General features: G+C 43.1%; 2 protein-coding genes across 3 annotated transcripts; one reads left to right on the top strand and one right to left on the bottom strand.

Moving 5' to 3' along the window:
• Positions 1 to 347: 347 nt before the first annotated feature.
• Positions 348 to 7,310, bottom strand: ppp2r2ca (protein phosphatase 2, regulatory subunit B, gamma a). 2 transcript variants are annotated; one of them, XM_076030978.1, is made up of 10 exons: positions 7,074 to 7,310; positions 6,230 to 6,423; positions 5,784 to 5,881; positions 5,500 to 5,683; positions 4,008 to 4,120; positions 3,657 to 3,834; positions 2,566 to 2,730; positions 2,306 to 2,475; positions 1,929 to 2,020; positions 348 to 1,631 (listed from the first exon to the last, which is right to left on the bottom strand). In XM_076030978.1, exons 2-10 carry the CDS (start codon positions 6,291 to 6,293, stop codon positions 1,334 to 1,336), a joined length of 1,362 nt encoding a protein of 453 aa, XP_075887093.1. In that variant the 5' UTR covers positions 6,294 to 6,423; positions 7,074 to 7,310; the 3' UTR covers positions 348 to 1,333. The 2 variants fall into 2 exon arrangements, with proteins under 2 accessions (XP_075887093.1, XP_075887083.1); XM_076030968.1 differs by lacking the exon at positions 7,074 to 7,310 and having other exon boundaries at positions 6,230 to 6,546.
• A 1,158-nt stretch (positions 7,311 to 8,468) lies between these two features.
• hpf1 (histone PARylation factor 1) lies at positions 8,469 to 12,064 on the top strand. Its single transcript, XM_076030904.1, has 8 exons — positions 8,469 to 8,621; positions 9,247 to 9,424; positions 9,546 to 9,732; positions 9,945 to 10,043; positions 10,340 to 10,493; positions 10,768 to 10,855; positions 11,184 to 11,356; positions 11,762 to 12,064. Exons 1-8 carry the CDS (start codon positions 8,583 to 8,585, stop codon positions 11,885 to 11,887), a joined length of 1,044 nt encoding a protein of 347 aa, XP_075887019.1. The 5' UTR covers positions 8,469 to 8,582; the 3' UTR covers positions 11,888 to 12,064.
• The last annotated feature ends 840 nt before the right edge of the window (positions 12,065 to 12,904 follow it).

The following is a 12,904-nucleotide window of genomic DNA, read 5'->3' as shown; positions in this document are numbered from 1 at the left end:
CAAGAACACCCACAGTCCTTTCAATACACTGGACACAAGCTTGCTCATTAGAACTTTTTTTTATGCAGACTCACAGGTCTTTTACTTAATTAATGTGCTTCAAGATTCCAATTTTTTTTTTCTGATTGTAAGAAACTTCTTTTAAATTTTGATTATACAACATAAAAATTAATACTGCTCATCTTTCAACTGACAATAAATCCAAATTTCCTCTCAGGCTATAAGTGTTGCACTCTTTAAATATAAGTGACCTTGATTTGAGAATATCCAAGGACCCTATGTTAGGTCAGTAATCTACCTCAAAGGTAGGCCGAAAAACATTTCTGCAGGTGTATGTTTAAAAAAAAAAGAAATGGTGTGCAAAACCACCTGACTCTTTCTCTGGCCAGCTATACTTCTCTGTGCACCGCTACAAGAAAACTCCAACCATAGCCTTCTCTACCATAGAGGTTTATCTGTAGTGGACAAGATTAAATTAATCTTTTAGCTCTCCAAAACCAAAGATGGTATTGCCTTGAAAAGTAGATCACAGATTATTTACAGAACAGTAAAAAGAGTGTGACTTTGTTGAGGAAAAGCTCATGTTTCAAAGCTGGAATACTGCTGCACTCCGTCCTAGTGCTGTTATTGCAACGTGATGGGCAAAGAGTATGGGTTATGTGCGCATGCAATCTCTAAGAGCACTGCTCTGCAAGAGAGATTCAAATGCTGTTGCCACCCAAAAGAAAACCAAAATAAAGTTCAGGATATTGCAAAGAGCTGTACAAAACTTCTAGTGCTTTTAATGTTTGCTTTAGATGTTCTTTCTTCCAAATTAAAGAGTAAGCTCTCCGCATCAGGATCTTTATCTTTATGTTTTATTCTCTGGTGCTTCCTGGTGTGGGTCTTCCGTTCTTCGCGTCCAAACGTATTAGATATCAGTTGAGAGTGCAGCAGTTTGCGGTCAGCAGTCGCTGCAGATGAGGAGGTGTCCCCGCACCTCTTTCACAGCCCGAGCAGCGGGGTAGTTTCACAAACATCTTCAAAAAGGAGGAATCATGGGTCAAAATCACAGCCTGGCGAGTGCTGCAGGTGTCACTTCCTCTTTGTGTGTTGGGCAAAAAAAATAAATAAATAAAGGTTACCAATCCGCCCCCCCACGAAAACAAATTAACAGTCTGCAGTCATTTTACCTACAGTCGAAATTTGCGTCAAACTTCTTCATTCATCGCAACATGTCGACAAAGCGGCTTGGCTTTTTACTCAATCTCCTGACACAGTGCTCCCGGGTGTCCAAAGACATTTTCTGATATTATCTGTGTCAGTGAGTAAAAGAAGCGTCGGCTGCCTCCCGTCACTGCGTCTGCATGTCGGGGTTGACTCGATCCTGGAATATATACAGGTTGTTGGTGGCCGCGATGGCGATGATGTTCTCTGATGGGTGCCAGGCCATGTGCAGGATCTTTTTGGTGAAGTCCAGACTATCCACGCCGACGTCTCCGCGGCGCCGCTTGCCGCCGGTGTAAACCCGCCGGGTCCGCAGCACAGCCCGAGGCTTGCTGCTCTCCCGCCAGGCCTCCAGGGTCACTCCTCGGCCCGTCTCCCTGTCGAACATCCGGAAGAAGCTGTTGTACGCCCCAGTCATGATGACGCTGAGGGAAGAAGAGATGCACTGCATATAATGAAGTGTCACAACGAAGGAGAGCAATTGTGCTGTAATTTAAAGGGAAAGGATGGACAAGGCACGGCTCGGGGAAGGGTGATTAGATGGCAAAGAGAACTGAAGCTGCAGGGACTGATCTGACGTCTGTAACTGATTTAAACTGTGCAATCTGACAAGCACAAATCCATTAGGGGAATCACTGGAAGTAGAAACACACTGAGACATGCACGCTCCTCCCAAGACTTTATCCACCCTGTTCCCTTCTTTTCACATCTCCATCTCTTACCTGTCTGAGCTGTTCCAAACACACTCAAATTTGTCAAAGATGCAGTCGTTCTCATAGAGGGAGCACAGCTTACTCCTCAGGTACTCATGGACCTGTGGAGCATTCAGACATGAGACCTTAGTGCGTGGGATAGAGTTGAAGGATTACACAGTGGTCTAATGGATCCGTAGCACATCGACAAAATGCATCACAATGCACAATGACAGTATACATTTAACAGTATAGCTAGCTAGCTTGCTGTGGTTTAACTAAAAGCAAACATTCAGCAGATCATTCTTTCCTAAAATACCTCTTTGGTTTCATCAGTCCAAACATGTAAATTAATGTTAAGTTCACAGTTACAGGACTCTGATGGCGTTGTGGTGTTTATACTTCACCTGATACGTCTCCACAGGGCCCTTGTCCATGTTAAGGTCCCACACCTTGGCGGTGAGGTAGTCTCTGGTCAGCAGGTAGCGTCCACTGTGGCTGAACTTGACGTCCGACACAGAGGAAATGATCTCTGAGAAGAAGGACCGACTCCCCGGATCCTCGGGTTCCTCAAACACTGCCCAGTGACAGGGGGTGACGTGTTTTTTTTTATTAACTGTTTGGATCAGCAATTAGGAACATGTTTCAAGTTTCACAAGAAGCTCACGTTTGGTGTGTCTATCGCAGAGTGCAGAGGCCCTCATGTCACAGAGGCGCAGGGTTCCCTTACTGCTGCTGTACACAAACAAGTGGCAGTGGTGTGGGTGGAACTCTGCCGATGTGATCACCTCTGTCAGGTCCTCCATGTTGGCCGGTTTGATGTCCACGATATCTGAGGAAAGGCTCATTGAGGGGTCCAACAGTGTCAGGTTGCAAACTGAAGGGCCTACCAGGTTCAACTAAATATGATGACTGTGCAGATTGCGCAGGCATATCCGAGATGTTCAAACATATGCAGCCCAACATCCACACGGCATCCTCCTGATGTTCTTCTCTCAGCACCAACCATGATCGCATTGCTCCCCAACCAACCCCAATTTGCATGCACGCTCTGCTCCCCTCTCTGTTCTATTTGTGGTGGTCCTGTGTGGTTCAGTCGAGAGTGTACTGCTGGGTGAATTATTTAAACTCTTCTTCCATAGATGCCTCTTTGATTTTCTAGGTCAGCTTCCATTTGAATGGGAAGTCACCAAACACAATCCGTCCAACATGCTAGAGGCTTTGTCGCGCACACACACAAGCACACACACCCTACGAGACTTTTTTCTTTGTTACTAATAGATGTATTCTTGCTAGATGGCAATATGTGATAAAATCAACAAAAACAAAAAGGGCACACAGTTAAGCAGGAGGATACATTCCAGCAGCATTTCACGTGAAGCAATTCATGTATTTAGGTCATGCACTGTTTGGCTCCATTAATCCCAAGAATAGATTAAGAATACAATGTTATAGCCTGAATCAAGACATACTTATCAACTGTCTGGAATGCACAATTAATTTAAATTCTATTTATGAAACCAATAAAATGGTTTTGAGCTGTACTATGGAAAAGCCTCAATGAAATACATTAAGGAGGTAAAGAAATCTAGGACATCTATTTACATTTCTGGCTATATGTATTATAGTGACAAAATACTGATTTATACATGACTATAATTCAAACATAATAGAATCATCCTAACATGAAAGCTACTGTGTTAAAATGGAGAGAACAGCCTTTGTAAGTCTGGAACTGGTCGCTGTAATGAAGGATACTGAAGCTCCGGTCGGTGATGCCAAGGTGCCACATGTTGATGCGGAGGTCGTCGGCAGACAGGTAGGTCTCCCCATCGCTATTGACTGAGATGGAATTGACATGATAGGTATGTCCATTGGAGAACACTCGCCTTGGACGAACCTCTACCATCAAGTCCGTAGGTTTCAGTACCGGAACCTCAGATGCAGGAAAAAAGAGACACATTTAAAGAGAAACACCAGACAGAAATAAAGAACAACAGGGAGCAACACCAGTGATTGAATGAGGATCAGACCAAAGGTACAAAGGGCAGAAACCAGCTGTAACCACAACACTCTGAATAATACAGGGGTGCACCAGCAGGTTTATACCTGCAGGGAGGTGATGGTAGAGACGTCCTTGAGGCGTCCCTCCTCATCTTTCAGGTTGTATCCCTCTGGTCTCTTGTCCCTCTCGCTCACCTTCCACAGTTTGATGGTCTTATCTGTCAGGGGAGAGAGTACAGGAAGCTGATCGCACTGACAGAAAGCTGACAATCACCAAGCTTTTAACAACTTCAGCATTTTTAGGATAGTAATAGGTGCCATAATCTAATGGTCATTTCCAAATACCGTTAGGAGCAAGGTATTTATTGGAAAAAAAAAAAAAAAAAAAGGGGAGAAAGCATCGTCTTTGGCAGATTATCTGATAGCTTGCCTGAATCTGGTTGCTGGCTCAAATATTTGAGATTAAATCTCACTGACACTGTGACACTATGCAAAATGAGTAAACTCATTTTTGATATTCAAGGACTCTATAAGGAGCCTGGCCAGGCTGGACAGTTATGTTTTTGCAAGAGAAGGTAGGCAGCCAGTGGTATAATGTACTGTTGTACAGTGGACGCACGCCGTTTCACTGGTAGGAGTTGACATTGTGCTGGTTTCAAGTGAATAAATCCTAAAAATGGCTTTGAAACTATCCATTTTCTATCCCTCATTCTTCTGCACTTTAGGTTTCTGGAGCCTATCCCAGTTGTCTTGAAAAGAAGTTTGGGTTACACCCTGGATAAGTTGCCAGCTCATCTCAAGGCCAGATGGGGACAAACAACCATTCATCGTCACACTCGCAGCCAATTCAGAGGTGCCAGTTAGCCCACTGCACAAGGCCTTGGACTGTGGGAGGAAGCCAGAGTACTTGGAGGGAACCCATGCAGAGATGGGGAAAACATGCAAACTCCACACAGAAAGGCCCCACGGAATCAAACCCACAACATTCTTTAGGCAAAACCAGCTGACAGGGTAAAAGTTTTTTAAATACATAAAAAACTGCAGATAGACAGATGACTTTATGACAGATAGATTTCTTACAGATTTCTTCTGTTAGCATGACAGTTTCCTCAACTTAGACTGTTGTGGCTGTTTTGATGTCACATTGTATATCCATCAATCATTTTTATAGCTTTATCTAGAATCACCCAGGTAGTAGATCCTCTACCAGTCATGATGGGGTGAGGACAAAATAAACTTGGGACCAGTCACCAGTTTGCTACATGCACGGCTGACATATGAAGACGTCAAGAATTCAAATTCCCACCAACAAACAACTGTAGTGTCACCAGTACAACTAACTTGCATGTTTTTGGTCTCTGTGTAGAAGCTGAAGAAGAAAGATGTCACTCAAGCACCAGGGAAACTGCAAACTATGCACAGAGAGCAGTGAGTCTGAATGAAACCAGTTCAATTATCAAAACAATCAAATCAAAAAACCAAACTAAAGTTCATTAGTGTCAATTTTAGAGCTGCTCTTCCAATAAACTCAATAAGCTCCGATCCAATAAACATCAGGTATCGCACACAGATTCTTCTGGTGTCACTGGTGTCTCACCATTGGTGGAGAGCAGGAAGTGTGCTGCATTCTGCTGGGGGAGCCATCTGATCTTGTTGATTTTCTCCTCAATCTCCAAACTCTTCAGGTAGTCAAAGTCCGGCTCATGGCTCTGGAACGTGCTGTAGACATTGTACTCCCCAGAGTCCCCGGTCTCCCCCAACTCCTCTAATTCCCCTTTGGACTGGACAATAAAGGAAACAAATGAAGTTGGAGATGGTGTGACCTTCTATTTCCAGGGTATACAGGATGGTAATCATGTGAAATTTACAAGACAGACTGACCTCGGTCTCTCTTTGAAAGATGACCACTCGGCCACCTTTATCCCCTGTGGCCAGCAGATCCCCCGTCTGGTTGAATTCCACTGTAGAGATGACATCAGCTGGGTGGTTGACAGAGAAAATAAATGTCAGGAGATTAGATGAGATAGTGGGCTGATACAAATGTGGGCATGAGAGGTGAGCAGTGCAGAGAGGAAATTGAGAGGTAAAAGATACGATGAGATGATGTTGATATCAGCAAAAGAGGGCAAAACAAACCAGTCAAAATACATCATAAGGCTCAAAACATGTTTGTTTGGAGGGTATGTTCAACCAGAGCACAGGGTGGCTCGTGTCAGCATTTACTCCCAATAATCATCATTGCTGAGTTAACCGACCAGGAAGGTCAATTGAGTCCATTTAAGCATCACAAGCATGTCATGTGACACCACAGGGATTGTCTCCTCTACCTTCAGTGACGTAGTCTCGTAAGAAGGTGTGGTTGATTTTGGGGCTCTCAGCGTCCTCGCCCATCTGAAGTAGAGGGAGGGTGACCCGCCAGCGCGCCCGTCCTGAGGGAAAGGGTCCAGTCCGTGCTCCTTCGCCCCACCCAGTCTCCGCCCATGCTGCTAGGGCCTAGCGAAGCAGCCCCAAACAAGGCATCCTGGGATACCAGCCGGAACCAGGAGGAGGGGTAAGGCGTGTCGAGGAGATGGAGATGGGAATGAATGATGAGGGGGAAAAAGACGGTTTGGGAAATTAATTCCAAAGACAAGGAGGAGAGAGAGATCCAGTGAGCATGTGAAAGTAGCAGAGGGAGTGAAAGAGGAAGTGAGTGAGAGGCTGGCGGTGAAGGCAATTGTGGGGAGAAAAGAAGAGTCAGCACGTGTACACAGCATGCCAACTGGTGTGACCTTTGTGAGACATTCAACACACTCGTTAGCAAAGACACGTGTGCAGGCGAAGGCCTAGTCACGGCTGATGGGAGGTGGGGGAGGTGGGGAGGGGGTAGCAGGATCGTGGAGTTGAGGGCAGAGAAACATACATCTTGCTCCCCCTACATGCATGCAGGCACCATGGCCATAGCTACGGCAGCTCCAGCAGCAGTAAATGATACAGAGGTGTGGTAGTCTTCATAACCAACTCACAGATCCCCAGCACCTCCCCACACGCACACACACGCACATGGCCACGAACACACACTCACGCACACATCACAAACAGATAGTCCTTGACAGATATCAGAGGAGAGCACAACGCCTTGCCTGTACTGCAGGGGGTGGGGGTGGGGGGTGCAGGCCTCAGCACACCTACCAGTCCGCCCGCTGCTGCCGCTGCTGCTGCCACTGCCGCTTTTTCCTTCCTTGCCTGTCTGTGGAGGAACAGGAAGAACAAGAGGAGGAGGAGGAGGGATGGAGAGGGGAGAGAAAGGGCGGTGGTGGTGGTAGTGAGAGGACGAGAGGCACAGGAGGAGAAAGAAATGAGGAGGAGAAAGGGATGGTGAGGAGAATCGAGGTTCCGATGCCTGCTGATGCTGTGGAGCCGATTCTGTGCAGCATCCACTGTGTCATGGCAGCCTCCTCCTGCAACAGCCAATCACAGCTGAGCTGTAATTTGTAGATCCACCCACTGCAGATGGCGAGAGGCGGGGTAGAGACCAGCAGAGGGAGCACTAAGACTTGATTCACACCAAAGGGTATGTTTCATTTAGATTTAAATCACACACACTGGCTCCCAAATTGCTTGGGATCTAAATTTTCTGATTCTGATTTGCCTTTATAATTAACTTTATAATTACCTTGTAGATTTGATTGTGACTAAATTAAGTGTTTAATAAGTTTAGTTTTTAGTGCTTGTGTTGCTTTTCTGTTAAATTGTATCCATGACCAGACACTTATCAAAGGTTTCCCTTAGAGACCCTCTGTTAAAATTGTTTACAATTTAACCTCATGAAAAAATTATTTTGAGATTTCTTTGGATGCTTGTAATGTACCTACAACTAAGGACAACTGCAAACAAGGAAGAATGAAAAATGTAAATTAAAGACCCCGTATTATACAGACCCTTGCACACAGAGGCCTATTCAAAAAGCTCCCCAGGTAGAGGTAAAGTTGACCCTCTATTTAAAGTGTCTTGTAAAAAGCTCAGGCTTAGCATTCTTCCAAAATTGATTCCCTGATGTACTTCCCCCATGCTTGGAAGGAGGATGAGTAGAAGGCATTTAGGAGGGTAAAATCAACATCAGGTATCAAGTCTCGATTCCCTAGGGCTATTTTCTGCAACCAATGGTTATTTAGAAATATTTTACATTTTTGAAAAGTGGAGCAAACTAATAAAATAGATTAAACACAACCGGTGACCTTCCAGCTATGCTGTTACAGTTACAGTAAGGGAAGCTCAGCTCAGTTATAATCAGCTTTTGTCCTAGCACAGTTATGTACATATGTTCTGGGGGAAGACACCAGAATGCATTGGTTAGCCACAATGAACAGTCTGACTGGAACACTAAAATATAGATTTCTGGTGGAAAAAAATTCTTATTAGACAGTTCCTAACTATAAACACAAGGTCAAATTGACTGTCAAAGAGAACTGTAGAACGCAGTCATAGTAGCATCGCACAGAACGGTCCAGAACAGGCGTGGGCTGTCTTGTTCAAACACATGAAGCTGAGAACTCCAAATTGTATTTCCCTGTGTACACGCCCAGTCCACTTGGTGGCGGTAGCGTTACTATAGGCTGGCTCGCCAGCCGCCATGGAACACAAAGAACGGCGAAGAAGGAAGCGGTGGCGTTAAATGAAGAAGAAAGAGGAGGAGGGAAAATGACAGGGTGCGCGAAAAGAAAGGCCAAACCGGCACAGGTAAAGAAAATGAATTTCTTCTGACACTCTATGTTGGGGGACGGTTATTCTGAATGTGAATGTTTCGCTGCGAAATCGTGTTCGTAACCACGAGTGTTTCGGATTGCTGTCTGAACAGTAGTGGTCAGACGACAACATGGCAGAATGCTGACCGCTGCCGAAAAACCCTCTCTGGCAGTTGTGTCGTCGTATCCATCAATATTTATAGTTTTACTACTATTATGACCAGATGTTTGGATTAAATAAAACCGGTGAATCTAAGTCTCTGATGTTACATTCATAGATAATGCGTAATAATATGTGTTGTTGCCTGAACAAATTGTTGATGTATCGTGATAACTCGGTCCATTTTTATTTTATTTTATTTTATTTTTGCATTAACATGTTGTTTCACCAGCATTGTCTTACAATTTGTTAATCGAGTTTGCCAAGCAGTTATTGACCTGCGAGAACTGTCAATGCTTGTGGAATAGTGTGTTGAGACTATAGCAAATGATTGACGAGATTTGGGGAAACGTTCCTTTCAAACCCATTGCAAATGAAATGTGACGCTGACACGTTCAGTGAAACCGCGTGTTTCCCTGAAGACGCTTGTGTTTTGTGTTTGTTTGTTTTTTCCCTCCAGAAATCAGAAAGCACAGAGGTGAAGAAGGCACGACCTGATCAATCCAAAGAAATGCCATCAGGAAAGATTGATTCAGACCAACGAGATGAGATCTACCGACTGTACAAGCTTGAGATGCCAGAAGATCTGTACCACTTCTGGGACTTCTGCAAGGAGCTCAGCCCTGACAGCCCATGTGGTAAGCTTTGTTACCTTGTTGGCTAAATGCTTTGTTTTTCTTTCAGCATTCACATTCAGTTTGTCTACACATTTTTGTATGAAGTCATCATTTGTCCCGTTTCTTGTTTTATTCTGCGTAGATGCGCTGAAAGACACTCTGGGTTTGAAGCTGGTCGGTCCGTTTGAAATTCTCGCAGGAAGCCACAAAACCCCAAAGAGTCCAGAGCCCAACTTTCACCTCCACTGGAGGTTCTTCTACGACCCACCGGAGTTCCAGACCATTCTCCTTGGGAACGAGGACAGTCAGCATCACATTGGCTACTACAGGTAGAGAATATCTCGTCCAGACAGCAATGTTTTGATGTGTTCCAAATTAATCTCTAATCCAGTGCCTTCCACTAGTAAGGAATTGATTTATAGTTGATGTCACCGTCTCAGCTATGGGAGTAAAAGAGAATCTAGCTGGTGACAGGGCATGTGATAGGTGATGCGTGTTTAGAATGTCAGTTCTTAATTGTGGTGTGTAAAATATCTCGCAGAGATACTCCGGACTCTCTTCCATCGTTTGTTGGAGAAAATGAAGCCAAGAAGGGCTACGCCATAACACAGATGGGAGATAATGTTTTTGCTGCTGTGCTGTGAGTATCTGAAACCCCACAGTCTATGTATAAGAAATTATGTCTTGTAGTTTTCCATTGCCTCATCAAAATGTAGTGTTCCAGAATACTTTAAAGATGTTCATGCTTCCTGAAATAGCTGTGCCTGTCTATGTGTTGTGCTGCTTAATACACAACAACATGAGTGCATTGAGACACTGAAAACTTTGTGTTTTCTCAGATAACACCGTACTCTACACATACATACTCTTTATTAGTTGCCTCAGTTTGTGCCTTTCGGGTATTTAAGAATTCCTTTGTTTTCTCCGCTCTCTCAGCCTGCACTTGCAAAAGAAGAGAAAAGGGAAGGCTGCCAAGAAAGAGGTAGAAAAAGATTTTGAAAGCTTGGAGTCACGTCTCAGAGAAAAGGCAGAGACCCTGGAATTGTCTCTAGAGCAGAAGACCAAAGCCATGAAACAAAGAGACAAGACGGTAACACTTTATAGTGTTGTATTATAGCGCAACGGTTTCACAACTTCTGATTTTTAACTCACCATGTCCTCACATTTACAAATGTTAACACTAATATCAGCACCTTAAAATAATGCATATTCGGAATAATTTCAGACGATTTATAGATGATAAATTTGAAACTATAAAAATTGAAGATGAGTCATTTTAAATGTCGTTGGTTCATTTGATTATAACCAGATTTGTTTTGTGGTCTCCTGTAGTAACCAATAGACGCCCTCTCTTCCCAACGTAGGTGGTGACGAAAACATTCCATGGTGCTGGCATTGTTGTACCCGTCGACAAGAATGATGTAGGATACAGAGAACTACCTGAGACTGATGGTAGGTTGGTTCCTAAAATTATAGTCTTGATGTTTAGGAAGGTTGTCTCTCGCTGTCTTTCATCCTGTCTTCGTCCTCTTTAATTGTATAAAAGTAATTTAATAATACATCAGGACTGTACACGTACTTACTTAAACTTTTAAAAGGAAAAAAACGACATTGCAGTTCAATATTCTTTTTTTTTTTTTTTAATTGTTTGTAACCACGAGTTACTCATTTGCATACATGAAGAGGATGAAGGGTTTGTGTATGTTCTTTCTCTTGAGTCCATTATTAAGATGGATAAATATTACATCCTTGTGATGGTGTTGAATCTGTTTCTAACAAGCTGGGCTCAAAAAGATCTGCAAGGCCATAGCCGAAGCTCGGAATGATGAGGAGCGCGTCAAAGCCTTCGGCCCTCTCCAAGAAATGATCACATTTGTTCAATTTGCCAACGACGAGTGTGACTACGGCATGGGATATGAGCTGGGGATAGACCTCTTCTGCTACGGATCCCATGTGAGTCTTGCAAAATGTTGCCTCGTAGGGAGAAACACTCTGCTTTTAAATGTAAATGTGTTCATATTGAAAGAATTAATTCTGTGGTGTAAATTTCAGTTAGATTTGGCTGTTTGATTTTCTCTCATGCTTTTGACTTTTTGAACTACGCATCAATTAATTAGCTTTTGTTTTTCATTGCGTTGCTCATGTGGAGATTTAGGTGAAATTGTACTGCGATACAAGTAGCTTTCTTTATTTTTCTCACTGTGGTTTTTACTTATTATAGAATCGAGTAATACCTTCTGTGTCATTTAGAAAAACACAAATGTAGTTTCAGAGTGTAAACATTTCAATATTACACTATCATATGACTTGATCAGAAAATGGCAATATTGATTTATCCTGTAATTTTCTTCCTTTCAGTATTTCCACAAGGTTGTCAAGCAACTCCTCCCCATGGCCTACAACTTGCTGAAAAGGAATTTGTTTGGGGAAATTCTAGAGGCCCACATCGCCAACCGCAGCCACGATGACCTGGACCAACTCTAAACACAATAATAAATGACAAAATTTCTAAAGTTTAAGTCCGTTATAGCTTTTCACCACCATTGTCTTTCATTCTTGTTGTTCGTTATGTCTGTTTTTGGTGGTTCTGTGCTGCTCTTACTCCAAGTTCAATGATGTTTGTTTGTAAAAGGTAGATGTTATAAAATATTTTTCTATTAATCCTCTGCCTATTTTTTTTCTATCGAAGGTGGTCTTTAATACAAACATGATTAGAACTATCATAGAAAGTGCTCTTTGTTTTTGTATTTATGCACTGTTTTGGGACTTGGGACAAATCCTTCCTGTGTAGTACCCGGTGTCGACAGCAGAGGGTACTGTTGTGTCATAAGACTAAGGGGAGTTTACCTACAACACTAACCTGCCACGCTTTAATAACTTCAGATAACGATGCATTTCTCTCAGCAGAGTAATACCAAGATTACTTTTAAGTGAAAGATGTTATGAATTTGGTGTCTAAGCCTGACAGGATTGGTCACTACCGATCCTGTCAAATTAGCAGTTTTCATGAGGTTATCAAACCAAAGAAGCGGTAGTCCAAACTTATCATCAGCATGTGGCATCTTAAAAAAGATGTGTATACGAATTATGTATGTGGTTTGGGCTAAAACACACTGCCATAGTCAACAGAACTATTCAGTGCATTCCACACAACATTCTCTTTGCTTTTGCTGAAATAGAAAGTTTACAACAGGGCAAATGAAATGTAATCGTATTAATAATAAACTTTAACAAAAATTAAATCCAAGTTGTGAAATAGCATTTAATTAATCTCGGTTAATCGCGTCTCTATTGGTTTCTTACAAAAAAATAATTCCAATACCTAACATCACGGTTTATTTTTTTCCGTCAGTGACTGTTTTTGAGCTTGAACGCCTCCGTGTTTTCTTCCTCCACTTAAAGTCGTCTGCTTGTGCATCGTTATTGATTTCGGCCTGTCAGCCCCCATTAAATTTGTATGCCAGTGAAGACACACAGGCCGAGGTGGGGGCGTTCGAATCC

This window comes from Nelusetta ayraudi, unplaced genomic scaffold (genome assembly GCF_046127955.1).
Source record: "Nelusetta ayraudi isolate G7.1 ecotype Tasmania unplaced genomic scaffold, CSIRO-AGI_Nayr_v1 ptg000004l, whole genome shotgun sequence".
Classification (NCBI taxonomy): domain Eukaryota; kingdom Metazoa; phylum Chordata; class Actinopteri; order Tetraodontiformes; family Monacanthidae; genus Nelusetta; species Nelusetta ayraudi.
Note: the sequence above shows the minus strand (reverse complement) of the source record. Positions and strands in the feature narration are given on the sequence as shown.

What these genes read in the sequence shown, in the direction of transcription:
- ppp2r2ca (XM_076030978.1), bottom strand. Translation starts at nt 6,293, where the DNA reads ATGGGCGAGGACGCTGAGAGCCCCAAAATCAACCACACCTTCTTACGA. An exon ending in CTTCCTGCTCTCCACCAATG is followed by an intron (nt 4,121 to 5,499) that starts GTGAGACACCAG and finishes CTCCCCTGACAG; the next exon opens with ATAAGACCATCAAACTGTGG. An exon ending in CTGCGATAGACACACCAAAC is followed by an intron (nt 2,476 to 2,565) that starts GTGAGCTTCTTG and finishes GTCACTGGGCAG; the next exon opens with TGTTTGAGGAACCCGAGGAT.
- hpf1 (XM_076030904.1), top strand. Translation starts at nt 8,583, where the DNA reads ATGACAGGGTGCGCGAAAAGAAAGGCCAAACCGGCACAG. An exon ending in GAAAGGCCAAACCGGCACAG is followed by an intron (nt 8,622 to 9,246) that starts GTAAAGAAAATG and finishes TTTTCCCTCCAG; the next exon opens with AAATCAGAAAGCACAGAGGT. An exon ending in CATCACATTGGCTACTACAG is followed by an intron (nt 9,733 to 9,944) that starts GTAGAGAATATC and finishes AATATCTCGCAG; the next exon opens with AGATACTCCGGACTCTCTTC.